We start from the raw sequence: 27622 nt of genomic DNA, 5'->3' as shown, positions 1-27622 counted from the left end.
GAAAAAAAAAAAAAAAAAAAAAAGGAAAGAAAAGAAAAAGAAAGAAAAAAAACGGCTAACCACATCTCTACTGTTCGTAGCAAGCGACAAAGCTTTTGCAGCTCAAGAAGGCCACGCTGAACGACATTGAAATCATCCAGGATATCTGTTGGATGTGAGTACCACGCCGTCTAGGGGCCCCCAATCCAAAACCATACACCGACTCAGTACAGTCAATCCTAACACGGCAAACTTCGCAGGCTGTCCCCGAACCAGATCCAAAAACTGTTGAATCAGTACCTAGTGGCAGATTATGAGCAACCCATCAATGGAGAAATCATGAAAGCTGTCGCATCCAAGGTCTCGGAAAAGAACGACACGCTACTTCTTCCCGCCGTCGACCTGGAGGACAGCGGACCGTATGAGATTGCTGAGCCTCGTGTAATAACCGCTCTTGAAACCTATACGCCGTCCTGTAAGCATTCCCATCCCCCTCCCATCCGATGCGCCAATTTTCACCGCCGCCCGTTACCCATTCAGTTCGGTTCTTTTTCTACTGACCTCATCGATACCGGTATGTTTCGTGGCTAACCTTGTGTGTGCGTGGTAGGGCTACAAACCCCGCGACTCAAGCGCTTAGCTGAAATCGTCTCAGCCCAAGCGTTAGCCCAGCAGGAACGCCTCGAGTATGGGGACGAGGATGGTGACTACGGAGAACAGGATGCCGAAGCCATGTCTACGGTGGATGAGGGGGAGATGGTCACGACGCAGTGAGCTCTCCGTGATAACCCCGGGCAATGGTACCAACATTCCTCCGTCGATCGATATCACCATCCCCGGAACCCGCTGAGGCTTTAAGCCACTTTTATGGCAGGGTTCGGCTACTTGTTTATATTTTTCGATACCATTCATACTTGTAAGACTACTATATATTTTGACATAGAGTGCAATTCGGTTTTGATGATAATCTTCGGTCCCAGGAGCTCACATCACATTTCCTGGTGGGATCTTGCGGGCTATTTCTCCGAGGTGTTAGCCACTTGATAAAAAAAAGAGAGAGAGAGAGAGAGAGAATGTGTGTTTGTGTGTGTGTGTGTGTGTTTTCTTGTGGTGCCCATCGCTATAGATCGGGCATGAAGTCTTCGCGTGGCGATCGGTAGATGCATATGCTCCCATCACGAATACAATTCAATGTTGTGGGCATCAATTGATATCAATAATAATCATACTCTAAGTGGGGTATTGACTACTCGATAAGAAAAATTGATCTCGTCTACCTCAGCACCCGGCACGATTTCCACTGCATTTCCCGTACCCTCAGGTTCTTACACTAACACCAATCGGCGATCGCTAATTTTCATTGCCACGGATTAGTGCAAACTCTGACCCAGGGAGGATACCCAAGTAGGAACGTCGTTCATACGGACGGCAGTGAAAAGAATCTAGAAGAGAGCAGAATCCAATGTTTTTGGATGCCTCGCGTACTTTGGAGACAGAACCCAGTTCGTTCTAGCAAAAACGTGGAACCGGGAGAGAAACGCCGAGGATCGAGGGCTAATCGATAACCAGCGGCTGCCGCACTCACTCAAGTGTCCGTCATTGCGGGGCCAGAGGACGTCTACGAATTGTAGAAAATGAGGGACTCTCCCAATATCATCATCACCGGCACTCCCGGTGTGGGTAAAACTACGCACTGCGAGCTCCTTTCCCAGAGGACAGGCCTACGCCATTTATCCGTCAATCAGATCGTCAAGGACAAAGGCTGTCACGAGGGTTGGGATGAAGAGTATTCTTGTTGGATAGTCGACGAGGACAGAGTAGGTGTTTGTGTTTGTTTGCTGACAGGCAAGGCCATTTCCCCATAATATACACAAGCTAATCTCTGTCCTCTAGCTACTTGACTCCTTGGAAGATGAAGTCCCAACGGGTGGATGCCTGATTGATTGGCACGCCTGCGACCTTTTCCCGAAGAGATGGATTGATCTTGTGGTTGTCCTCCGGGTGGACTCATCCACACTCTACGACAGACTTAATGCCCGTGGTTATCCCGAGGCGAAACTCCAGGAGAACCTCGATGCCGAACTCATGGATGTATTAATCCAGGAAGCCCGGGAAGCGTATGACGACGAGATCGTCGTCGAACTCACTAGCAACACCTCTGAGGAGATGGAAGAAAACATCGACCGCATTGAGGAATGGATCAAACGGTGGAAGCTTGATCACGGATCATCGTGAGAGGTTGCCGGGTTAGACGAGTACAAAAAACAGGTGGTCATTTATCGAGTATCCTCCAGTATCGTGTTAGTATCAATTTGACGATTTGACGGTACGGGCGGGCTAGTCCAATATAGACATGTAAGATCAAAGAGAGAGCCCGAGAAGCCAATCCATTTTCCAAGGTCATTGTGGACAGGCAGGAGGAAGATGTAGTGAAATAATAAAGAGCGCCGACTCCAACATATACATGTAGGAATGTATTAATTAAGTAGTGGTAGAGAGTCCCAAACGGCGGCCTGGCTGGGTTTTGAGATGGCCGTGGTTTTTCTGCTTTCTGCTTTCTGCTCTCTGCTCTCTGCTCTCTTTTTTTTTTCTTCTTCTTCTTCTTCTTTTTTGCCTCTTATCCATTTCGGTGTCCAGGAAATGGCGGGGCAGCGTAGGCAGCCCACATCTGGTCTTGATCGGGGCATTACGAAGTCTGGTGGGGTAACAAAGGTACCAACATTGAACTTTGCGACTCGCAGTCACTCATTTTTCACTTCAGGCGAAGCAAGACAAAAAGAAATCCGATCATCGCAAAGGCCTTCAATTCCGTCACCTAAACAATACTCAATTGATGCTCATTGAACATGACCTCCGCCGAGGCTAAGAAGGCTAACATTCCCCTGACCCCTGTGGTCAATTTCATTACTGGAAATTCCAATAAGCTCCGCGAAGTGAGGGGAATTCTGGAATCGTCAATCCAGGTCCAGAGCCACGAGCTTGACATTGAGGAAATTCAAGGATCCATCGAGGAAATCGCCATCGCAAAATGCAAGAAGGCTGCCGATCTCGTGCGTTCTTGGGACTTTGAGCTTCATGGAGCGGGAAGTTCCCGATAGATACTGACCTCCTCCCTCCTACCAGCTGAATAGTCCAGTCCTTGTCGAAGATACTGCATTGTGCTTCAATGCCCTGAATGGACTCCCGGGGCCTTATATGTAAGTCATGGAGTCCAAAGCCTTGCCTTCAGCTCTTTTTTCTTTTCTTTTCTTTTTTTTTTTTTTCCTTTTTTTTTTTTGTCTTGTTTTTTTGGGGGGCGCCGTACCATTTCTCATGTCCCCCCTATATGTTTTCCTCCAGAGGGTAGAGTCTCTGACAACCATCTAGTAAGTGGTTCCTCCGCGACCTGGGAAACGAGGGTCTTAGTAAACTCCTGGCCGGATTTCCTGACAAGAGCGCTGAGGCGGTGTGTACCTTCGCCTACTCCCCAGGGCCTGGATATGAGCCGATGCTCTTTCAGGGGCGTACAGCAGTATGTCATCCCCATGCGATGGCCGGAAGCGTCACGGACATGAATCAGAGTGGCAGTGAAAGAGGAGTCCTATTCATCACTGCAGCCCTGTGCACTAACTTCGAAACAACAGGGCACTATAGTATCACCTCGAGGCCCTCAAAATTTCGGTGGGCTTCAATAATAATATTGCCTCACTGCCACGGGATATTAACGTGACTCCGTCCACAGGCTGGGATCCTTGCTTTGAGCACAAAGGCCAAACGTAAGACCCCTTTCCCCTCATATATGCTCTGGAGGCTAGACTGATCACCTACTTACCTTAACCTGCGTTAGCTATGCCGAGATGAGGCCCGAAGAAAAGAACAAGATATCCCACAGAGCATTGGCATTAGGGAAGCTCCAGGAATGGTTTGTTGAACACCAACCCTGATGTCGAACGAGGGCAGCTAACGCCCTTATGATCGAATCCCGCCGACCTCCGCTCGAGCTTGGGTGATTCCGTCAGCGAACTTCCATGTTCCGCCTGGGTTTCTAGTGTGCAATCATCTTTACCCAACAATGATATCCCAGTAAGCCTAGATAGTGTGTATTCCGCCGTTAGCACGTGCGAGTCACTCAACATGGACTGCGGACAAGCCACTTAAACGCACTCGAGTATTTCAAACTCAGAGTATTTTCGCAAGTCTGGGATTCCTCTTCGATACAATGCGAGGAAATCATCGACGCCTTTGCCCAACAAACTTCTTTCCATGGCCAAATCCCATTTATCTGTGTCGTAATATTTGGGATCAAATACTATAAGATTGAACCCCCCTCGCTGAAGCTTCTCTACCCCAACAACTGTCATCGAATGCCCTGGAAGAATGTGCAGCGTTAATTCGGTGGCCCCTCTAAGCCATTCTCTGGGAACCTACTTGGCGTTTGGAGATATAGCGGCGGTAGATTGGTACACCGGACCTTGCCCGACGAGCTAGGGATACCCGTCTCAAAGTAGTTAACAACAGTTTGTAGAAGACTTTCGGACGCATGGAGGCTACCCGTATTGCTGAAAATACGAACAGTGTGCCTAAGGGTACGAAAGACCAACCGTCAGCATCGAGAGCAGGAGATCCCCGAAAGTACTTACGGTACACCGAGACTGGTAAGTATAGCTTCAACCTGCATCGCGGTCAGCGTCGTCGGGGATGCCAGGTGATCAAGGGGTAGGCGTTCTTGCCTCGGGCGTGCCAATGAACTTTCGCGTGCCTTTGATTCCTCCAGTTTCAATTCGGCCCTCGGGCCTTATACCCATATCCCATGCAGCCTCGATACGGTCCTGTATAGTAAAAATAGAAGGTGGTTCATTTCCAAAATGCCGAGACTCGGGTGGAGCTGCTGCATCAATGTAGGAGGCTAACATCTGGATGTTTCTGTAGCCGCAAAATTGACCTTCCTTGACATTAGCACCGTCCCATTGTAGCTTTCGATGGATGGGGGTTGGGGACAGCGTATGAGATATGTATATACCTTCGCGTTTTAATTTGAAAACCTGGCGGGTGTGTGGATGGCATAGATACGCGTATTCTGTGTCTTCGGCCTCGAGTAGGAATTGCTGCAACAGTGTAATCACTCCTGAGGGTTAGGGTGGGGGGGCAATGAGCGCTCTACTCTGTTGAAGTGACGTCGCCAGAGTAAAGAAGATTACTCACCATCCCTCCAGGACGCTTCATGCCCACGAAGAAGAGAATCCAACCACGAAGGCATGCGCTTCTCATAAGCGTAGACACCCAATTCCTTTATCTAGTGAAGTGAGCTATGCGTGCTTTCTGCGCAATCCAGGAAGCCTCTAGGATAAACTTACGCCCAACCTCCTCACATTCGCCGAACCGGAAACTTGTTCCCGATGAATGTGCTTCAAAATGCCGCCCATTTCCACGTCGGGGGGCTTGTTCCCAGGTGTACTCGGTTCACTAGCGGAGCGAATGCGGAAGGGCTCAAGGCATTGAAGCAATACGGTCCAAACCACACGTCGTGGGTGAGAAGGTGGGTATAAGCATGCTTGTGACTGTTCTGCCAGATCGGATGTTTGGCGAGTCATTACAAGAAAGCGCCCATACAATGAGTGTCGTGACAGGAAGCGACACAAATAGTTGGTTTAAAGCTTAGATGTATTTACTCGACCACGTTTAATACCTTCGAGGGCCCATCTATGCTTGGCTGAAAGACTTGGGTTTATTGAGGAATGCTTTGCTTGCCCCCGAAAGCGGAAATCTCAAGGAATTGATATAAGAATGCGGGGTCTCTCCTGGCTAACACAGGGCCAATTGGTGGACACGTGCGACATTTCCGAATAACCCTCCTCGTGGCATGCACGCTACCCATCCCAATCTTAAGTTTAAGCCCCCGCGCCAGTGTCACAACACATTACTTCGACCCCTTTGTTGTCTTCTGAGAGGTTGACTCCTTGGGCAACTCCTTGGAAAATGGAATGAAGTCAGGCGATCCAGGGAGATATTTTCGAAGAGGTTCGGGCACCTTGAATCCCTATTGCGGAGGTCCCGCGCTGTCAATGGCAATTCTATAACAAACAGGTTCTTTGGGGAAGGGAGGTTCAACGTACATCTTCTGTCTGGAAATTCTCCAACAGACAGCAGAGCGTCCTCGTCGTCGCGCAAAGAGTCGCGTTCAAACAGTGGACGTATTTCTTCTTTGCATCAGTTTGGGTTTTGGCGCCAAACCGGATCTCCAAAGCCCGACTCTGATAGTCTGTGCAGTTAGAGCACGACACGAGTTCCTTGTATTCCCCTTGAAATGGGAACCAGGCCTCCAGGTCCAACTTCTTTGCAGCCGCATTGTTTAGGGCGCCGGAGACAATCGAAACAACTCGGTAAGGGAGCCCCAACGATTGGTAGAACTGTTCGGAAATCGACATCATTTCCTCAAAGGCCTCCCATGACTTCTCCGGGTCTGTCAACTGGAATTGCTCAACCTACATTTCACGTAGTAAGTATAGGCCCGCCTAGATTCGCAGCTTAAATTTTTACGGAGCCTACCTTGGTGAATTCGTGGACCCGATAAATGCCCCAAGCATCCCTCCCATGAGAGCCTGCTTCCCTTCGGTAGCAGGTGCTGTATCCGGCATACCTAGTTTCATAAAGTGTGTGAGTTTCGCTACCGCTACCACCGAGTCGGAGGTTCATACTTGATTGGTACATCGTTATTGACTAGCCACTCATCCGCATGGAACGCCGAAATAGGTTGCTCCGAAGTCGCGATGAGGTATTTATCATTCTGAGGTTCGCCATCAAGCACTTTGTAGAGCTCTTCGTCGAACTGGGATAGTTGGGCGGTTTTGCTCATGTACTTCTTGAGCATCATCTGGGGGGTCTGTAGGGGAATGTATGCGTGCTGGGCGAGAAATTCCAATCCATAGTTGATCAACGCTTGGTTTCTACGGGCACACACAAAAGTCAGCCGCTGTCCCCGATGAATTTCGAATTAATACCCACAGGAAGACGCCCCATTGGCGCAAAAAGTAGCCGCGATGGCCGGCGACTTTGACTCCTCTGTCCTGGTCATACCCGTCTAATCGGAGAAGGACCTCGTGATGCGAAAGGCATGCTCTCTTCTCCACCGCAACCCCCTCGGGCGCCCAGGTCTTCTGCACCTCGTTGTCGTCCTAGAGACCAGTAAAAGTTGTCATGTTAGAGTTAAGTTTGACTGTAATATTCTAGTTGTGCCTTAGTTTACCTCGTTATTGCTCACGGGGACGGATTCATGGACGATGTTCCTATCTCAGTCTTAGAGCAGTCCGTGGTTTTATTCTTCCCCGGGGGGATCATACCCGATGGAGGAAACCTTCGCTTTTAGGCTAGCTTCTTTCTCGTTCGCAGAGTCAAGCAGGGCCTTCTTCTCTTTGTCAAGCGCAAGCTTCTGTTCAATGAGTTCGGTAGCATCTTCTTTAGCCTTGGGTTGAGGGTTAGCACGAGTACCTAGGAAGGCGTGGTTGGTGCGGTTTGGAGTGGCGGTCCGGTCATAACTTACCTTCTTCCGCGCTCCAATTTGCCTTTGAACTTCGTTGATTCTGGATCCAACCTGAGTCGCATTATAGAGTGTCTGAAGAACATGATGTCAAGACTAGGGCTTCGAGGAAGGCATCTGGCTAGAGAGGAAAGGAAAGAAGGAGCAATTGTACCTGCCGATGATCCTCCCATAGGGCAATCACTTCATCAACGATCTCGACGTTGGTAAAACGACGGCGCTGAGATTCGCGGATAGTCTCAGGGTTGCCGCCCCTCTCGGAGATGAAATCTACCACGTCGAGCATTTTGCGCCGTTCCGTCGAGGAGGCCGGGAAATAAAAAGAAAGCTTTTGTCACAAGATGAGATTTTCCACTCTTTTTCGCTCTGGTGCGCAATTGAAAAGGCCACACGGAACGAGGGGTAGTTGAGATTCTTTTGGGCTGGTAAAGTATAGTGGGGCAGCGCGCATTGTTCTTGTGCACCAAAGACGCTAGGTCGTGTCGAAGACGTATCATCTCGTACCTGAGTCATTGAGTCATGAGTCTAAGTTATGACTAAACTCGAGCCATGACCACGAAGTAAACTGACAGGTGAGAGGAAGATATTTTAACAAAATAAGTAAATAAAAATTAACAATTAATTATTAAATTTAAATATTCCTCTTTCAAATAATTATATTGTATTTTTCTTGTATTTTCTTCTTCTTCTTATTCTTCTTTTCTTTTTTCTTCTTCTTCTTTTTTTTTTTTAGAACTATGAATATCTAGAGAACTTCCGACGTTGGGGAGCTCGACATACTTTTAACCTCCAGGCAATGATATGTACGATAGAATGTGCTTGTAATTGTCCCTGGGACATGTCATGACCGCTTGACAACGCTGGATAACGGGCCGAGACCAGTCGAAATAAAGTGTTTTTGCATATCCGATCACCCGCCTTCAATGTTCTGCGATGTCAGGGCTGTCATAACGGCGGGGATCTGACTTGAGAACTTGATAATGTTGATGATTGAGTGGTCGTACTACATGACCGAACACGATTTCCCCTCTTGAGCGTCGGCCGGATTCTGAGACTTTTCTATTTGGCCGATGAGAAGTTCGAAGGCCTTGGAGACGTTTTCGTTATATCTTGCACTGGCCTCGGTCCATCCGCACTGGTATTTTTCTGACAGCCTCCTTCCTTCCTCGGCAGTAACTTGGCGCTGCTCGGGTCGGAGATCGCTTTTGTTTCCAACAATCACAATCGGAACGGTGTCAGTCCCCTGGAGTATTGTTAGTACGGAGTTGAAAAACAGAATAGGTCTGCATCTTCCCCTCTCTTCTCTCCCATGCTCCCGGAGCGGATGGTTAGGGAACGCGGAAAGCCTACCAAGTGGTTTAGTATCTTATCCCTGATGACCTGTACCATCTCAAAAGATGGCAATGATGCCACAGAGTAAACCAACATGTATCCATGAATACCGATGAAGTGCTTCGAATTTAATATGCTATATTCATCCTGTAGTTTGAGGTCCCTAAGTTAGCATCTCACCAAATCATTTAGTAGTGATATGATGGGGTGGGGGCGGGCCTGTATATATATTCGAGTATGGGGCGTGGTACCTGGCCAGCAGTGTCTACGATTTCAGTCGTGAAGTCTTGACCTCGATACCGAATGGTTTTGGTAAAAGTGTTTTCGATTGTGGGATAGTAGCTGTCAACAAAATGACCGTCGACGAATTGTACTGCCAATGATGATTTGCCTGCAAGACGAAGGATTAGAATATGTGCAGTTCAAGGGGGGTTCTCGGCAATATTGCTCCAGCGGTTGGACAAACCAACGGATCTGCTGCCAACAATGGCGACTTTTCTTTGCTTTGGCGACGTCATCCGGAAAATCGTGGGTGAGGTTCGAGGTCAAATAGTTCTAAGCCGAATTCTTGGGTTACATAGAAGCGTGGGTGAAACTGTATAACCCTCAGCGGTCCACCTAAAAAAAATGTAGAGGGATAGATGGGGAGGATGTTCGCGATTGAGAGGATGTTGAAGGAGGCGGCTCTGTCACAGATGTCGCAGAAGAGACGTTGATGTGTGGAGCTCTGAAGGCGGGGGAATGAGAGTCTAACTGCGAAATGGATCGATGCGTGATGGGCGCGCTAGCCATGACGAAAGATAAAGTACGAAGTAATATACTAATACACTAGGTAGGAGTGTGAAATGATTGAATTCCTTTTATGTACATGTATGCGTACGCACTATGCAATTGCGGACCTCAGTTGCTCACATGCATCCTTCACGCTAACCAATTCATCGAGCCATGAGCCCAGCAGAACAATTGATCGTTGATGAAACCTCGTCTAAACAGTGTAATTATTTGAATCTAATTATCCTTCTGAGTATGGGATGGACACCGCCGCCACGAGATCGGTTCCCTCCTCTTGAAGGGCGTCGGCAAGTCCTTGAAGACGTGTGACTTGTCCACTCGAGTCCTTTTTATGATCGATGCTCTGGTAAAAGGAGATGAACTCTTTAATCGCTCCCACAAGACAAACCACACCATTCGGGGAATTCATTGACTCAAACCGCCGCCTTATTGGCAGGGATAAACATAGGTAGCCAAGGACAATGGCAATGTATCCAACGATGACATTGAGCTGTGACTTTTCGACTGAATCTGCCTATGAATCGAACGGAGTTAGTTTATATCTAGTCATCCGCTTTGTCCATCATAACTTACCTCTTTTGTGGACGATGAGTTTTCGAGAAACGTGCTGATGAGGTCGTCTAACGAATCACCTTCCAGAAGGCTGTGAGACGAGGAGATATGCTCGCAAACGTTGATCATCACACCTAGAATCAGAAGCAATCGATTGTAAAATTCGCCATTCCAGCTGCCCTTGGCTACCCCGTCCTTGACCAACCGGAAGTACGTAGTAGAGGCTTTGGTAAGATTTTGAAGATGCTTCCTGTCCTGCCAGATAACAGCAGCAGAAGGGTTGTTGTTGGTTGCGTTCATCGCCAATTTGAGGACCGAATTCTCCGACGGTCCAAAGTCGGCAACAGCGCACGCAAGAGCAGTATCAAGGGCCGTTGAGATGGTATGGAGGTATTCCTGTGTCCATTGAACTGCCACTTCAGAGGTCGAAGTGGTCACCGAGAGCCCCTCTAGGATGGAGACAACCATGAGGTAATCACGACCCCTAACGCTGGCGTCATTTTTCAGGCGATTCGATCGGAGATACGCCTTCAGGAGAGAAAACAGAACCTCTGTAATGTCTTCCGAAGTCTTTATACAGTCCGTACCTTCCGGGGACTGGCAGGCAAGGTGCATGAACTTGAGCGCAAGAGTACGTGGGGAGATCAGCTTCGGGGGCGAATCCCACACACTGAGGCCGCCGACTGCTGCCCTGAGAGTTGACAGGGCCGGCTGATTTTTCCTGGGAACGCTTAGGCGCTGCTGCCCTGCGATTACGCAGATGTCCTCATTGTGGTGCAGCATTCTTTCCAGTAGAGGGCAAATACCCTCCTCCTGCAGAGACTTGTAACTTGGGAGTGGCGCATTGCCAAGTAGTAGAGTAAGCAGCGATGAGATCAGGGCAAATGCATTTACCATATCCCTCTCCTTGTGAAGTTCATTAAAGAGAGTTCGCGGTGCACCGTGGTCTCTGAATTGGAGAAGAAACGGCTTTTGATGGAGTTTGACCGCTAAGTCTAAGAGTGCACCTCTCCTGAGCGAAGGGGATTCGTTCTGTGGCAGGCCTACCCTGTCTAGTAAATCGTCTATCGCATCGGCGAAGCGATTGTTGGCACCCGCCTGACGGAGTTCATGGATGCTTTGAACGGCCCCCTTGTGGGACGTATCATCATCGCTGTGATCTGACAAAAACTGCGCATCCAGAGAAAATAGATCATTTTCCTTTGGGAGAGTAAGGGCCATCGGGACAGGCGAAGACGTGCGTGGCTGTATCTGATCCTCAGAACTCGTTTCCCGAAGCATGGACCTCCGCGACCCATATGTAAATTTGACTGTGGTTGACACTTTCGTCATGCGATCGTGCCGAGGAGCAGTGGCGTTGGCGGTGGCATGCTCAGGATTGGACGCAGCATGCGAACGGGAAGGCGAGCGGGAGTCTTGAGGATCAAAAGCATCTTGGGAATCCGCTACACCCTGGTGAGCTAGGTTATCAATGAGGCGCTCTCGCCTTGTGCTGCCAGAGGAGGCTCGGGGCACCAGGGAGAGTCTATGGGCGAGAGGTTCATCAAGCGCAATAGCGCTCGACGAGGAGCGGCTTGCAGACGGCTGATGTTTACCCGTAAGGTCCCTTTCTCGATTGTGCTTGAGCCTGGTTGCCGCTCCGTAAACAGTTCGGGCTAGTTTAGGCTTGCGATTTGTCGTAGTTTGCGGCTCGGGGGAGGAGGGGACATTCCGTGTCTTTGCCTCATTTTCTGGTTTTGTTTTTATGACGGGAGCCCGTGGTCTCGCTCTCGGCGAACGGAGCTTTGGTGAACTGGAGACCTGCGGTCTTGCGGTATCCCCGCCATCGAGACTCGTGAGGTCATAGAGATCTAGATCGGGACCATGGTGGACGCCATTACTTTCATTGCCTCCCTCGACAGCGCCTCGAGTACGCGACTGCTTTCTTTTCTCGGCTTTCAATGATGGCTGTAGCGGGGTGGTTGAGGGCGAAAGAGTTCCTTGAGCCCGACCTTGCAATCGTGAGTGGTGGTCATTGATAGTGCTGGAGTCGGGCCTTTTATGGCCAAAGGCATCAAGATATGAACGTTTACTGGCGGGGTTTTGGCGCTGATAAGTTTTGGACTGGTCGTCCAGTCCCATCGTTGATGAGCTCATAGTGGATGGGCGGAGTTCGTCGTCGTGTTTGGTTTGGAAAGTAGATTTCGGCGAGAGGCAAACGTGTGAGGACCTAGCAGGAAGGAAACAAAGCTAGGTCACCAAGTGCCCTGTTCATGTTGCGAAAGTCAGCGAGGGTCGGCGGACGGTGATAATGATCAATTATGGAAGATTCACGCCTGACATATATATAATCTCTTTGGGGCCAGGGCGCCTGTTCTTTTTTGGTTCCGAGGATAATACTTCGTATGTGCATCGACTAAAGACAGCGTCTTGATGTGGCAACGGACGCTCCATGCCTTGAGAATGTGAAACTGCGCTCCTGTCATAGTGTATTAGATAATAGACATTCCCACGTTTCCCCGTCCCGCATTGTGATCTACCTCAACTCCGACCAGGTCACGCCTAAGTCCCAACAGCGCGAGGCAGGTTTCCTAAAATAGCAAGTACATTGATCAACAACGCAGTGATATCGCCCAATCGATCCGTTGATGGCTTCTTCTCGAAGAAACCAATTCTCTCTCTGCAGTTTATGGGGGCGGTGTAAACTTATTTACTATGGAACAAGGAGTGATTTAGTGACTGATACCGCTCGCACTCATTTCCCCTTGATAACAGTCCGGTCTACTTGTATTTTTTTGTTTTTCTTACCTGTGTACACTAGACTCAGAGCATTCATCATTGCCATTCACCCCACAACTCAGAATCCAAGGCATTAGCTGTCCCCACAACACCTCCTGATTCCAATTGTCGATGTAAATATCGCAACCGAAATGGCTCAATCCAATGCTTCAAATCCGCCCTTGCAATGCGTAGGGCCGGATTATCGATCGAATTACCAGAAACCAAGTGCCACAATTTCAAAGGAGGTGTCGTTTGAGAACGTGCATGTACTTGCTCAGACTCCGCAATTGATTGCACTTCTGACGTAAGTTACTCTCAAAATTGTCAAACGAGAGAGGCAGAGCCATAACCTGAGTGTAGGATTATCCGGAATCGAGACACGGAGCGGGCAGACTTTATATTCTACTCAAATAGAATCATTCGTCTCCTGGTCGAGGAAGGTCTCAATCATTTGCCAGTTATCGAGCGCGCGGTGACCACGCCTGTTGGGAGAGCGTATTCGGGGTTGACTTTCCAGGGCAAAATATGTGGTGTTTCGATAATGCGGGCAGGGGAGGCCATGGAGCAGGGCTTGCGAGACTGTTGCCGATCTGTCCGTATCGGAAAAATACTTATCCAGAGAGATGAAGAAACCTCGCAGCCAAGACTATTTTACGACAAGCTTCCGGAAGATGTCGCTGATCGTTGGGTTCTACTGCTTGATCCCATGTTTGCTACCGGTAGGTCTCATACTCTCCTGGTCATTAAACTCGTCTTCGAATGGCAGCTTGGAGGTTTCGCTTTCTCACTCAAGAACAAGGCGGGTCGGCTATCATGGCCGTGGAAGTTCTGATCGCCCGAGGAGTCCCAGAGGAACGAATTTTGTTCCTGAACGTTATCGCAAGCCCCGAGGGGATTGGTAATTTCGCAAGACGGTTTCCGAAATTACGTGTTGTCACAGCTTTTGTTGATCAGGTAAGGCCACCCGAATGGTCTCCTTCGTTCGAACCCTGGTAGTCTAATGTTGCTTTGTAGGGCTTAGATGAAAAGAAGTAAGTGCCACTTTCTGTCCGACGTTATTATGAAAACGTGGCCATCGGCTAATATGATGATAGATACATTGTCCCCGGCTTAGGGGATTTTGGCGATCGGTTCTATACAATGTAGAGGGTTCTCACAACCCAATAGCCGGCTGCAACCTTCCGTTGGCGCCTAAAACCATGTGTAGAGTAGCTAAGGAAGTGGACTCGACCTGACGAGGCGTTGGACGGCGCAGCACCAATCCAACAAGACGAGGCAGAACTAGAAGGCCATGGAAGCACAATTCCTCCAACCCTGCCAAAACCAGATATTACTCTTCGTCATCAGCATCGACGTCATCCTCCGGGGTTCTTCGCGATCGGATCGCTCGAGAAGTAGGCTCTGGCCCGTCCTGCCTACTATCAGCCTCCTTGGCTACCATATCTAAGACAGCACAGCGGATTAGCGTGAATCTCCATAGCAAACCAAAGAAGCACGACTTACCAGCCGCATCCACCCATTCACCATAAACGTCAACGGCGGCGGAGAGGTCTGCATAAATGACCACTGTAAGTACAAATCAAAACAACATCTCGCGCTCCCAGGAACTCACAGTTTATGGCACATTGGAATGTCTGGCCACACACGGAGCAATCGAGTTGTCCGACCCCACCCTTCTTGTCCAGGAGTACGGTAACAGCTTCTTCGTGGTTACAAAACAGACACGTAAATTTCGTAGGAAGTGGATCCTTCTGTGAGAAAATTAGCCATCGATAGTGGGCTTTTGGAACACGATTCGATCGGTGCTGCCATCCTCGTACCTTTCTTGGACCCTGGGGCCCTCTGGAACTCTTCTTTCGCTTTCCCATTGCAATACCGCCTAGTTTGTATATCCAACGGATACCAGGCTCTCTGTGTTGGGGTCCCGTTTGAAGAACTATGTCACAAGACGGACAAGGATGCGACGGAGTCGGGTGGGGCCGGCCGAAGCATAAATGGCAAAGGTGCATGTTGCGGGCCTAATTTCTGGGACAATCGGGTTATTGTCGGCTATTAGATACGCCCCTCCATCCTATCCATGCCTTGACCCCGCGACTAAGACTGGAGTAAGGTTATCATTGAGACCGCTTGGGTTGTCTTGGACGATGTAGATTCCCGAACAGTGCATCGATGTATTGATAGCTCGAAGACCACTCCCCCTTCAACACATCATTACTGATACTTGCACTGGGGGTCATTATTGGTTCTGTGAATAGGTCCACTAGTTATTTTGCGAGTCTAGTTAGACTGATAGGTAGATGTTTAGACCACGTCACAACAGGACCATAGGGGAGAGCTAGCGACCTACAGCAGCACCCTCCACAGTCCCGCGTGTAAGCTCAGCTCCCTCGACCATTTGATGTATATATACACCGCCTCCCTTACCCAACTTCTCAACGATTTTCTGTCTTTGCCCGATCTCCCTCGTTTCTCAAGCCCATAACGACGGAGGTTAGAATCAATTCAAGTTTATCCAGCAACACATTCAGCTCTAGATTATAGATACATACGTTCGACGCACACTATGGCTCAAGAACCGCTCGTTGACCTGTCCGCTGTGCTAGAGGTGTTGGATGACATTCGCCAGGTTCAGTCACGCCTGAGTTCCTCTGTTGATTTGCTCGAAGACAGACTCAATAGAGCGGACCGCGAAGATAAGCAGCAAGGTGGGCACTTCGGTCCACGTCCCATCTCCAACTTGACCGAACAGGATCAGCTGCTAACCCTGGACCAGAGTCAGATGATGAATCCCAAGTCTCTCCGGAGGCTCCCGCATCGCAGTCGTTGCAGGCGCCGTCGTCCAGTAGCTCACGAACCGCCTTCACTTCACGAATCATTCTTACGTGCGTCCGTCACTGTCCAGTCGAGAAGTCTCCAGCTAATTTTGCGAAGGACTTACCCTAAGCAGATAGGAATAAAGCCCCTACCCATGGTGTGGGGCCACTCGGACCCGAATCAGAGGGGCCCTGTTGTCGTCTCGAGGGCTTCGTCCACCATTCGACGACGAAATGGTAGGCGCCGGGCCGAGCACTGCTTTCTTCCGCATTAATCATGCTAACCGTCTTGCTTAAACATCCAATAGCCATTGGAGGTTGGTTCCGTCCCATATTGATCTAATACCCAACTATTCTTTCACGGAACACTTACGCTGCCGCCTTCACCTTCGCACCCATAGCACAGTAGGTCGATCCTCCACGGCCATATAACATATCTCTGCTAACAGTGTGACAAGTGGTGGTTCCTATTCCATTTACCATGCTCTTGCTGTAGCAAGCAAGGAACTCGACGCCAACCACAGGTCTGTGCCTTCCAATGATCGATGTGTATTGGCATTGACTTTCGAGGATAAGGCCGGACTTTACGAACGCAGAGCCTGCCGTAAATATCGGACCGTTCCCACAGTGGAATGATGTGAAGAAGATCGTTTCTATGGACCCGTGGGGCCACATGGCGCCCTGGATATTCAAGGACCTCATGGAAACAGAAAACCGTCCGTCAATCATTATCTCCTATCTTGATTATGTCTGGCACACTCACAATCCGCAGTTGATATCCGGCCGACTATCGCCATCACTAAAGCCCACATGAAGGTACACATTTTATGTAGTTCCACAAAGTCCGCAAAGCATGGCTACTAAATGTCGGATTGCCAGCTTCCTGAACTCGAAGAGAGTGTCAAGTCCGGTCGTCTGTAGGTTTTCCCGATGAAGTTTTCTCTCGTCATCAAGCGGCTAAGATTAGCAGGGTCCCCGATGGGAGTGTCTGCCTCAACAGCACAGGCGATCTAGCTGTCACAAAGGTTGCTGTGGAGCCTGTAAGTCTAAATGACTTCCACAACTCATGTCGGTATGATACACATTGATAATTTCTTACCTCTCCCAGGTCTGGTACCTACCAGGAGTGGCGGAACGATTTGGCATTGGTAAGCTTGCGCAGTTCTATTATGGGATTCACTATAGACTGACCTCTGATATACAGATGAGGCTACTCTCCGACGGTCCCTTTTCGAGCATACTGGAGGAAGCTATCCTGAGGTACTTATTTGTCTGTCAACTGGACATCTGTCTCACTGCTGACCACACTGGCTGTCCAACCTCGCCAGTTAATCACACGGGGTGATATCAAACTATTTCTCCCTCCGATCGGTAAGGCTTGTCGCGAGTTACCCAAGGACACACATTATAGTCCGAGGGGGAGAACCGAAGGGGAATCTCCTCTCTAAAAGTGCCACATGAATATATGCTAATAATCCTTCTTCCATAGGCGGACTCACGGTATACTGCTTTGGCGACCCCCAGAAAATGTCGGATGGACAAGCACGGCTATCACTGAGAATCCATGACGAGGTTGGTTCTCTCAAATTGTCATCTGTGCTTGTCAGGGTACTAAAAGATACTGTTTTTTCTGAAGTGTAACGGCAGCGACGTATTCGGCTCCGACATCTGCACTTGCCGCCCTTACCTTATCTTTGGCATTGAGGAAGCGGTGAAGGAGGCTCAGAATGGTGGCAGTGGTGTCGTTATCTATTTCCGGAAAGAAGGTCGAGCGTTGGGAGAGGTGACAAAGGTACCCACACCCTACAATCTATTCCTGCAACCTTGTCAATCTTGGGTTTATTAACCTTACTCGCATTAGTACCGTACGTCATATTTTCCCACTCATGCTTCCACTTCCCAATTACTTGAACCCCCTAATAGTTCAGTTTTGTTTGTTGTTTGGGAAGTGGCAGAGAAGACGAGTGAAGCTGAGGAATACATTGTGCTGGTGCCTCCAACTACTCTGTATAGAGACTAACAACTTATCAACTTTAGTCGTTTACAATGCCCGCAAGCGGGGGGAGGACAGGGCATCGGATTATTTTCGACGAACTGAGAATATCGCGGGTGTGAAGGACATGCGCTTCCAAGCGCTGATGCCTGATATTCTACACTGGCTTGGGATTAAGAAGATTGACAGAATGCTTAGCATGAGCAAGTTAGTTGGCTCCCGGTTAGCCCATCATTTCTCGGTGGACAATACTTACTCTCTTGCAGTATGAAGTACGATGCGATCGTCAGCCAAGGGTAAGAGCCACGAGTGTCCTGTATTTCCAGGGTTGTATCTAACATGAACTAGGATTCCTATTCATGAGCGAGTAGAGCTTCCAGAGGAGAGGATCCCCGAAGACTCTCGTGTTGAGATTGATGCCAAGATCACTGCCGGTCAGTTTCTACGTGGGTTTGCGGCTTTACACTGAGGCTAATGAGGTTGTATAACCTAGGTTATTTCACAGCGGGAAAGAGGTTAACGGCACAAGAACTGCAAGCAGTCCAGGGACGAGTTTGGGAAGAGTAGGTAATCCCGATCTTGCTTTCACTTGTCGCAGACGTCGCTAACCGATGCCAGCATCGATCATTAAATCCGGCGATCTTGATGGGGAGGGATACTGGTGATAGCCCTTGACTCCTTAGGAGGTATTATCCTCGGGTTTTCAGTCTCCACCGTCTGTTTGCGAGTAGCTTTTTTGTTTGTTCAAATAATGCTTGTGCTCTCTTCTCTCACTCCCATCTGAAGGACTGATGGGCTGATGTACTTCGTAATATCAAGAACAGAGCTCCAGCGGGTTCTCGGATTATGGTGCCCTTGTTTTCTCTCCCCTTCTCTTTTCTTGTTCCTTTCTTGGTGGGGAGAGGGGTGGGGGTTCATGTTCTGGCGAGACCTCGGAGAATATTTTACGGTTCGATCAGCCTGTAACTCAGCATTGCTGATGGTGGTTACAGGGATCATTGATGCTCTTCCCATAATTCCTTAGCCCCCACTCATGAGAATTAGTTCACCATCATTTGTTCCAATGTTGAATAGTACAAACTTGAAGAACTCCAGCCATTAAGCATCCTATTCTGATACAGGACGTACATCTACTTTGTACTAGTGGGCATCTGCAAATACATTCCCCAGCACACTTACCACTATATAATGTCCCATTATAATAGGACTGAGCACTGGATAATAAACTAGTGCTGTTCTCTCTTCCTGCTTGTAACATATAGAAGTGATCACACAACAATTAGATCTAGCATAGTGAGGGGGCAAGAAGAACAGGTGGAAGAAGAGTTGCCTCATTGTCATTGGTACAACTATAGTTGTTGCTGTTCTACAATTGATTCTAGGCACCATTTGATGTCGGTCAGCACCACTCACCTCGAAGTACGAGTCTCTGGTCAACAGTTGAAGTTGGGACGTACTTAGTCACGTGTGGTTGGTTATGTAATCGATAAAAAGGTACTAAGGAACGACACAACACCCCACCCTGAACTGGCACACAACTTTCAAATGCCAAAATCGACGTTTTTTTTTTTTCTGTCTCCCACTCTCCCGCGATTACTTCGACAAACCTTCCCAGGATCACAACAACCCCATCGTTCCCGGCACGTCGATATAGCCCAGCATGGCTGTCGGAAAGTAAGAATTGCTCCCCTCACGTCACCTTGCCGTCCAGCCGCGCGAGGGTGGTGCAATTGTGCTAACCGTGACTCCAGGAACAAGAGGCTCTCGAAGGGCAAGAAGGGCCTTAAGAAGAAGACGCAAGACCCCTTCTCTCGAAAGGATTGGTACTCGATCAAGGTTGGTAGTAGCGTGAGATTGGCGCTCTAGAAATCTGCTAACTTATCCACAGGCGCCTTCGCCCTTCAATGTTCGGGAGTAAGTAATCGAGGTTGTCGACTCGTGCTAGACCGCAATCTAACCAAGATCCAGCGTTGGAAAAACCTTGGTCAACCGAACTACTGGTCTGAAGAATGCCAACGACGCGCTGAAGGGACGAGTACTCGAGGTGTCGCTCGCCGATCTACAGAAGGATGAGGATCACTCGTTCCGCAAGGTCCGACTTCGAGTCGACGAGATCCAGGGAAAGAACTGCCTGACGAACTTCCACGGCCTCGATTTCACTACCGATAAGCTGCGATCCCTTGTCCGAAAGTGGCAAACTCTGATCGAGGCGAATATTACCGTCAAGACGACCGACGACTACCTTCTCCGACTTTTCGCCATCGCCTTCACCAAGCGCCGCCCCAACCAAGTGAAGAAGACGACCTACGCCGCTACCTCCCAAATCCGTGCCATTCGCCGAAAGATGATGGAAATCATGCAGCGCGAGGCCTCGAGCTGCACCTTGACCCAACTCACCGCCAAGCTCATTCCCGAGGTAATTGGAAGGGAAATTGAGAAGTCCACTCAGGGAATCTACCCTCTCCAGAATGTATGTGGCTCGGCATGCATAGAATTTCCATGCTTGTGGACTGTGCTAACAGCATCTAGGTTCACATCCGCAAGGTGAAGCTACTGAAGCAGCCTAAGTTCGACCTCGGTGCTTTGATGGCCCTCCATGGCGAGTCTGCCACCGACGAGAAGGGTCAACGGGTTGACCGCGAGTTCCAGGAGCGTGTGCTAGAGGAGGTATGATATCCTCGCAGAGGGTTAGAAGAGGAGATGGCGTGGGCCTTGGGATGATTGGTCGGTTATGTTCTCTTTTTTTTTTTGTCCAAAAATACTAGGCTTCATGTTCCGTTGAAATGGCGCAGCACCAGGTGGCACCGGGACTAGGGTACACGTCCAATAAACAATTGAACAGAGACGAGGAGAACAAAAGACGTATTCATTTATTGAGAATGTCCGGCCTAACCCTAGTGAATGCGAACCATGCCGGGTGTATTCAGGCCATGTTGCTTCTTGACTCAAGAATCCGGTGTCTCAAGGAATTCTACCACCACTGTAACGGCATTTCTTAGCCTATCTCCAGTTCATCCGACCGCTTTCAGTGACAAAACAAAGACAGCAACCTGACATACCTCTCCTGAATTCCTCCGGTTGTTCAGAGATGACCCAGTGTCCGGAGTCAATATCTACCAATCGGAAACGAGGGAAAAACTGGCCGATCAACGGCAAGACCTCGTCTGGAACGTATTTGCTTCGAGTCCCACGGACGAACAACGCGGGCTTTTCGAACCGAACTTCGCCTGGATTTTTAAAGGGAAAATCTCCCAAATTATTCAGTGACTTACCTATGATTGATAAGGGGATACGGAATTGTTGGGTATCGGAGCCCGCCGGCCGATGGAGGTTTCCCAAAAGGAACTGTCGGATCGGTAGCGACTGTGTCTTGCGTTAGGAAACATGCGTCCTGAGAGAGTCAGTCTTGTCAGTCTAACCTCTTCGTATCCTTTCAGGATATCGTCTGCCTCTGTTCGGCGTGCCACCCCGGCGGCTTCCACCTTCTTCATCCCTTGGATGTAATGTGAGAACTTCGAACCGAGAGATGTATCCAAGGGCGCATTGTCTACAGCAATCAATCGAGAGACGTGCTCCGGCCACTGTAGCGCTACCGTCATCGCCGTCTTTGCCCCCCTGCATCAAATAACGTTAGAAGCAGAGGGCCGGGATGCTTTTGAGATTATATCCACGAACATTGAATGACCGATCAAGGCTGGAGTTTCAAGCTCATGATCTCTAATAAACCCGAGAACATCCGCAGCCATTGAGGCATAATCAAGCATTGGATCATGGGGCGACTCTCCATGATTCCGAAGATCCTAAGACGCATCATTGATACCTATTATTATTCGTGTGTGACCGGTCAGAGGATGCATTGAGTCATACCAATGAATAAACCGGTCGACTGAGGTCTTTTGCTAATCTCCTGCTCCCAGTCGTTAGTAAGGTAATGTGACACAGAGGAGGTCGAGAGATAGATGTACTTGCTGATGGCCCGGTTGTTCTTTTTGGAGCCGAAAAGGCCATGCAAGAAAATGATCGGTGGTGAATTCAAGTGGGCATTGTCTACAGCTGGGAGATGGCATTCATATGCGAGAGGGAGGATAGACTTAGAGCTGTAATATTGCCTCTGAAGTAGGATGCGCTGGGGTGTCGTCGTCCGAGAAACCTGGCGCAACATCTTGAAACAAGTGGACGGCTTCAGTAAAATTCTCGACTCCCACAGCTATTACCCAGATCAGGACTACACCGAGTCAGAAACTCATATCATTGAACGCGAGGCGACATTGTGCTCTCTTTCATGGACAACCTTTTTTTTTTTTTTTTCATCTCCACCCTGGTCATATTTGACTCTGAAGTAATTGGACGCATATAAGTACATTCTCGACTTTACATTGGTACAATTGTACAATGATGGCGCGGCTCCACTCTGTAGGTGGGGAGGGGGGTGTCTGTAGGAAGTCCTTGCTGTACGCCTAAGAAAAGGGGCCCGACGGAAGAACAATTTGCCGAGAGAGGACTGAAAGTGGACAGCTTGCCTTCCCGCAGCTCATGCCGCTTCATATTATGAAATCGTCCACAACAACACCTACTTCCGTCAATCCTCACGCTTCATGTCGAGACGCGAATTCATCAACATTTGAAGCAGACAACTCACCAACTTCACTCTTCCAATCATGTCGGACCAAGTACAAGATATCCTGGACGTTCCCAGAGAGTTCCTCAAGGATGGCATGCAATTCATTAATAGGTGCCAGAAACGTGAGTTCTACCGCCGAGCTTTTCCTGTTCAGAGGCATTCCTCAATGGCTAACGAGACCAAGCGGATCGAAAGGAATTCATTCGGATATGCCAGGCGGTTGGCACCGGCTTCCTGATTATGGGATTTGTCGGCTACATTGTGAAATTGAGTACGTCAACGTTGGTCCGTTCCAAGAGGAGAAGATTCTAACATTTCTCTAGTTCACATTCCCGTCAACAATGTCCTTGTGGGAGCAGCGTGAGATACTGGAAGAATTGACGGGTCTACAGAAGAGAACAGATGCGTTAAAAGAAATGTATATTATTATTATAGTTTAGCATAAGTCAATGCGGAGTTTAAAAAGAGTAAAGATATTTTATTAAAATGTAAAATATAATTTTAAAAGATTTAAAAAATATTATTAATATAATAATAAAAAAAATAAAAATAAAAATATTATTATATAAGTCTAGCTATTTATTATAGTAGATAAAGTATTTATTATATATTTATATAAAAATTTTTAAAAAATAAAAATATAATATATTAATATATAATTTTATTAAAATTTATATATATATATATATATATATTTTAATTATATTAAATTTTTAATAATAAGTTAATAAATATTAATTAATTAATTTTAAAATAATAAAAATTTAAAATTTTTAATTAATTATATTTTATATTAAATTTTAAAAGATTTAATTTTTATAAATAAAATAAATTTTATTAATAAATTTAAAATATTAATAAAATAAAAATATATAATATATATTAAGTATTACTACTATACTACCTCAGGCAGCATATAATTATAAACTAGATAGTAGCCCTATACTACTATATATAAAAGCAAGTATTCCTATACTTACTTACTAGGAAAGAAATAATAATCTTATTTTCTTAATAGCTTACTTACTTAATTAAGAAATCTAGTATATAATCCTACTAGTAATAATATATCTAGTATATAAGTAATTACTAGCTTTATAAATAATCTATTAATAGATATTATTTTTAAAGTAAATAAGCTATACTTTCTTACTTTTATAATTATAAGCTATTACTTATATCTAATAATTAGGTAGTATATTAAAAGCTATAATAATAATAGTATTATTTAATTTCTTTAAGAATCCTAAACTCTATTTATCTTTTTTTTTTTTTTTTTTTTAAGATAGTAAGTAAGTAAGTTAATAAGTAAGTAATTAATATCTTAAAACTAGCTAAAAAAGCTTTATAAAAGTTATTAATAAGAAATATATTAATAATATAAGTAAATTATATTTAGTTTATAAATAAATTAATAAATATATAAAAATTAATATAATTATATATTAAAATAAACTAAATATCTAAAAATAAGAAATATTAAAAAAAGTTAATTACTAATAAAATTAAAGATTTTAAAAAACTTTAATAAATATTATTAAAAAAAAGGAAGTAATTAATAATTTAAAAATTATTTACTATTTTAAATTAATTTTTAAATTAATTTATAAATATATCTAAAGATAAGCTAATATTAAGTATTATTATATTAAATATTAACTAATTAAAAATAAAATTAAAAAATAGCTTCTTAAAGATAACTTCTAAAAGATAGCTATAAGAAAACTTTTTATATATTAAATAGTAAATAGAAATAGCTTTATAAAATAAAATATTAATATATTTTAGTATATAAACTCCTAAACTTCTAAATTTAGCTAAATAAGATAATTTTTAAATAATTATATAATAAAAAGAAAAATTATCTTATTAGCTTTAGTTAAATATAAACTTAAAACTAATTTTAATTAAATAAAATTAATAAAAATATATATTTAATAATTAAGAAAATACTTTATTACTATTATATTTTATAATAGCTAGCTAGTAAATTAAATTTAAAGATATTAGAACTATATTAATTCTTATCTAAAAAAGCTAATAAGCTTTATTAAAAATAGCTAGCTTTATAAGTTTTAGAGATTATATAATTAGTAAGCTAAATTTTAATTTAGATATATTAATATAAATATTTTAAAATATTATAAAGCTAGTAATTTAAAAATAGTATAAGTAATAAGATAATTACTAATTAAGTAAATAGATTACTAAAAATATTAATTTTTATAATTAAATATAAATAAAAAAGAATATAGAAATTAAAACTATTTTATAAATAGAAAATATCTTTATTATTATAATATAATATTATTTACTTAAGCTATTAAAGCTAAGAAATTATTAAATTTAATTTTAATTAACTTATTTTTAAAACTTCTATCTTAAATATTATAAAATAATATTTTAAAATAATAATATAAACTAATATTAAAAAATAAATAAAATTAATTATTTTATAAATTAATATAAAATTAAATAGTTAAATTAATATATTAATTTAATATTACTAGCTACTAAACTTAAAAATAATTAACTAATAAAGAAAATTTTTATATTATTAAATAAATATATATAAATAAACTAATCTAATATTATATTATAAAATATCTTTAATATATAAGAATATAAAAAGCTAATATATTAGTTAAGTAACTAAAGATAATATATAATTATTTTAATAGAGAACTTTAAATAATATATATTTAACTATAGAAATTAGATAGAATAGATTATTAGATAAATAAAATTAAATAGAAAATTAAAGCTTTTATATATATAAAATAATTATAGAAAAAAATATTTAATATATTAAATACTAATATAACCTAGGAGAAATTAAGTAATAAAGCTATAAGTAAATTAGATAGTAAAAATAAATACTTTATAAAAAGAAATTATTAAAGTAATTAGTAAAACTAGCTTTATAAATATAAATCTAATTAATTATAAAATAAATTAAATAAAAATAATAATTATAAATTTTATTAAAAAACTAATAATAAATAAAGATAAAAAAATAATGAACTAATTTAATATAGATTTTAGTAATATAAAAAGAGAAGATAGTAAAATAATAAGAAGATATATATTATAATAAAGATCTATAATAATAACTTAAATACTAATATTATTAAAAAGTAATTAAAGTAAAGTAATTTTATTTACTAAAATAAAAAAAATAATAATAATAAATTATTAATTTAAAATAATAATAATAATTATAATAAATATAAAAACTATATCTTTATAAATAATAATAATAATAAAGATAAATAAACTAGCTATACTTTTATAAAATATAATAATAATAAAGATAATAAGTTATCTTTTACTAGATATTATCTTTTACTTTAAAAAGTTTAATTTATTATTATTTACTAAAAATATAAAATAATATATATTTCTTATACTTAATTCTACTAATATTTATAAAGTTACTTAACTAGGGTTTTAAAAAGAAATAAAAAATAAGTAATTATAAAAAAAAAAGATTTATAATATATTAATATTAGATTTATACTATATTATAAAAAATAAAATAATAAAGTAAAGATTTCTATTTTATAGTAAATAAATTATTAACTTAGTTACTACTTTATATATAATTATATTAAAAAGATATATTTATATTAAAATATCTATTAAATTTAATTTAAAAAGAGAAAGCTATTAAGTCTACTATAATATAAAAGCTAATAATATATTAGTAAATAAAAAATAAATTATAATATATTTATATAATATTTAATTTATAATTTTTAAAAATCTAATATTAATAAAAAAATAGTTTTAAAGATTATAATTACTAAGAAAGCTATCTTTAATTATTATATTTTTAATATAATTAATAATATTAAAATTTTTAAATATCTAATAACTAAAATAAATATAATAAATAAATTAAAATTTAAATTACTAATAAATATAAATTTTCTAAAGAACTAGAATTTAATAATTAATTTAATATATAAAAAGATTAAATTTTATTTATTTTTTAATATAAAAGTAAAAATTAAATTAATAAAGTTAAAATTAAAAAAAATAATAAAGTAAATAGTAATTATATAAGATATTTATTTATTAGTATTTATTAATATTATAATTTTAGTTTACTATCTTAATCTATCTAAAGATAAAAAAAGTAAATAAAAAATTATTTACTATTTTAATTTATTTAATATAAATACTTTTTTTAATATATATTAAAAAAAGTATTTATATTAAATAAATTATTAAGTTTAATAAAAAAGATATTAATTATTTAGTTATAATTAATATTATTATAGAAATAGATAATTTTATTAAAGAGGAATTTAATAAATAAAAATTTAAAAAAGTAGAAATATTTTCTATTTATAAAATAGCTTTAATTTTTATATTCTTTTTTATTTATATTTAATTATGAAAAATTAATATTTTTAGTAATTTACTTACTTAACTAATAACTATTTCACTATTTATATTACCTTTAAGTTACTAGCTCTATAATATTTTAAAATATTTATATTAATATATTTAAATTAGAATTTAGCTTACTAATTATATAATTTCTAAAAACTATAAGGTTAGTTATTTTTAATAAAGCTTATTAGCTTTTTTAAATAAAGATTAGTATAGTTTTAGTATCCTTAAATATAATTTACTAGCTAGCTATTATAGAATATAATAATAATAAAATACTCTCTTAGTTATTAAATATCTATTCCTATTAGTTTTACTTAATTAAAGTTAGCTCTAGATTTATATTTAAATTAAGTTAAAGAAATAGCTTTCCTTTTTATTATATAATTACTTAAAAATTATCTTATTTAGCTAAGTCTAGGGATTTAGGAGTTTATATACTAGAATATATTAGTATTTTATTTTAGAAGGTTATTTCTATTTACTATTTAATATATAAGAGGTTTTCTTATAGCTATTTTTTAAAAATTACTTTTAGAAAGCTATTTTTTAATTTTACTTTTAGTTAGTTAATATTTAATATAATAATATTTAATATTAGCTTATCTTTAAATATATTTATAAGTTAGTTTAGAAATTAGTTTAAGATAGTAGATAATCTTTAAGTTACTAATTATTTCCCTTTTCCTTTTAATAGTATTTATTAAGGTTTCTAGAGATCTTTAATCTTACTAGTAATTAACTTTCCTTAGTTTTCCTTACTTTTAAATATTTAGTTTATTTTAATATATTATTATATTAGTTTTTATATATTTATTAGTTTATTTATAAACTAGATATAGTTTACTTATATTATTAATATATTC

General features: G+C 42.3%; 9 protein-coding genes across 9 annotated transcripts; 6 read left to right on the top strand and 3 right to left on the bottom strand.

The window, feature by feature from the left end:
- Positions 1-318: 318 nt before the first annotated feature.
- Positions 319-753, top strand: SAPIO_CDS8746 (uncharacterized protein; the record flags this gene model as incomplete). Its single annotated transcript, XM_016790320.1, has 2 exons — positions 319-454; positions 590-753. 2 exons carry the CDS (start codon positions 319-321, stop codon positions 751-753), a joined length of 300 nt encoding a protein of 99 aa, XP_016640051.1.
- Positions 754-1613: 860 nt separating this feature from the next.
- Positions 1614-2214, top strand: SAPIO_CDS8745 (Adenylate kinase isoenzyme 6; the record flags this gene model as incomplete). Its single annotated transcript, XM_016790319.1, has 2 exons — positions 1614-1796; positions 1873-2214. The coding sequence occupies 2 exons, from the start codon at positions 1614-1616 to the stop codon at positions 2212-2214; spliced, it is 525 nt and encodes a 174-aa protein (XP_016640050.1).
- Positions 2215-2825: 611 nt separating this feature from the next.
- SAPIO_CDS8744 (uncharacterized protein) lies at positions 2826-3902 on the top strand (the record flags this gene model as incomplete). The annotated part of the gene is made up of 5 exons (XM_016790318.1): positions 2826-3029; positions 3103-3176; positions 3346-3424; positions 3613-3734; positions 3806-3902. The coding sequence occupies 5 exons, from the start codon at positions 2826-2828 to the stop codon at positions 3900-3902; spliced, it is 576 nt and encodes a 191-aa protein (XP_016640049.1).
- Positions 3903-5875: 1973 nt separating this feature from the next.
- On the bottom strand, positions 5876-7778 carry SAPIO_CDS8743 (uncharacterized protein; the record flags this gene model as incomplete). The annotated part of the gene is made up of 9 exons (XM_016790317.1): positions 5876-5995; positions 6072-6440; positions 6505-6595; positions 6654-6902; positions 6961-7130; positions 7202-7241; positions 7296-7417; positions 7496-7567; positions 7647-7778. The coding sequence occupies 9 exons, from the start codon at positions 7776-7778 to the stop codon at positions 5876-5878; spliced, it is 1365 nt and encodes a 454-aa protein (XP_016640048.1).
- A 2058-nt stretch (positions 7779-9836) lies between these two features.
- SAPIO_CDS8742 (uncharacterized protein) lies at positions 9837-12304 on the bottom strand (the record flags this gene model as incomplete). The annotated part of the gene is made up of 2 exons (XM_016790316.1): positions 9837-10130; positions 10190-12304. 2 exons carry the CDS (start codon positions 12302-12304, stop codon positions 9837-9839), a joined length of 2409 nt encoding a protein of 802 aa, XP_016640047.1.
- A 1954-nt stretch (positions 12305-14258) lies between these two features.
- Positions 14259-14796, bottom strand: SAPIO_CDS8741 (uncharacterized protein; the record flags this gene model as incomplete). Its single annotated transcript, XM_016790315.1, has 4 exons — positions 14259-14371; positions 14432-14479; positions 14541-14679; positions 14749-14796. The coding sequence occupies 4 exons, from the start codon at positions 14794-14796 to the stop codon at positions 14259-14261; spliced, it is 348 nt and encodes a 115-aa protein (XP_016640046.1).
- Positions 14797-15491: 695 nt separating this feature from the next.
- On the top strand, positions 15492-18399 carry SAPIO_CDS8740 (uncharacterized protein; the record flags this gene model as incomplete). Its single annotated transcript, XM_016790314.1, has 16 exons — positions 15492-15633; positions 15702-15810; positions 16200-16265; positions 16318-16457; positions 16514-16557; positions 16621-16658; positions 16712-16781; positions 16850-16889; positions 16946-17001; positions 17070-17112; positions 17231-17313; positions 17378-17480; positions 17779-17941; positions 18001-18030; positions 18083-18168; positions 18353-18399. The coding sequence occupies 16 exons, from the start codon at positions 15492-15494 to the stop codon at positions 18397-18399; spliced, it is 1260 nt and encodes a 419-aa protein (XP_016640045.1).
- Positions 18400-19394: 995 nt separating this feature from the next.
- SAPIO_CDS8739 (uncharacterized protein) lies at positions 19395-20407 on the top strand (the record flags this gene model as incomplete). Its single annotated transcript, XM_016790313.1, has 5 exons — positions 19395-19408; positions 19486-19570; positions 19623-19648; positions 19703-20204; positions 20264-20407. 5 exons carry the CDS (start codon positions 19395-19397, stop codon positions 20405-20407), a joined length of 771 nt encoding a protein of 256 aa, XP_016640044.1.
- Positions 20408-22392: 1985 nt separating this feature from the next.
- Positions 22393-22719, top strand: SAPIO_CDS8738 (uncharacterized protein; the record flags this gene model as incomplete). The annotated part of the gene is made up of 3 exons (XM_016790312.1): positions 22393-22477; positions 22540-22626; positions 22679-22719. 3 exons carry the CDS (start codon positions 22393-22395, stop codon positions 22717-22719), a joined length of 213 nt encoding a protein of 70 aa, XP_016640043.1.
- Positions 22720-27622: the final 4903 nt, after the last annotated feature.

This window comes from Scedosporium apiospermum, assembly GCF_000732125.1.
Source record: "Scedosporium apiospermum strain IHEM 14462 chromosome Unknown SEQ_SAPIO_0125, whole genome shotgun sequence".
Taxonomy (NCBI): domain Eukaryota; kingdom Fungi; phylum Ascomycota; class Sordariomycetes; order Microascales; family Microascaceae; genus Scedosporium; species Scedosporium apiospermum.
Note: the sequence above shows the minus strand (reverse complement) of the source record. Positions and strands in the feature narration are given on the sequence as shown.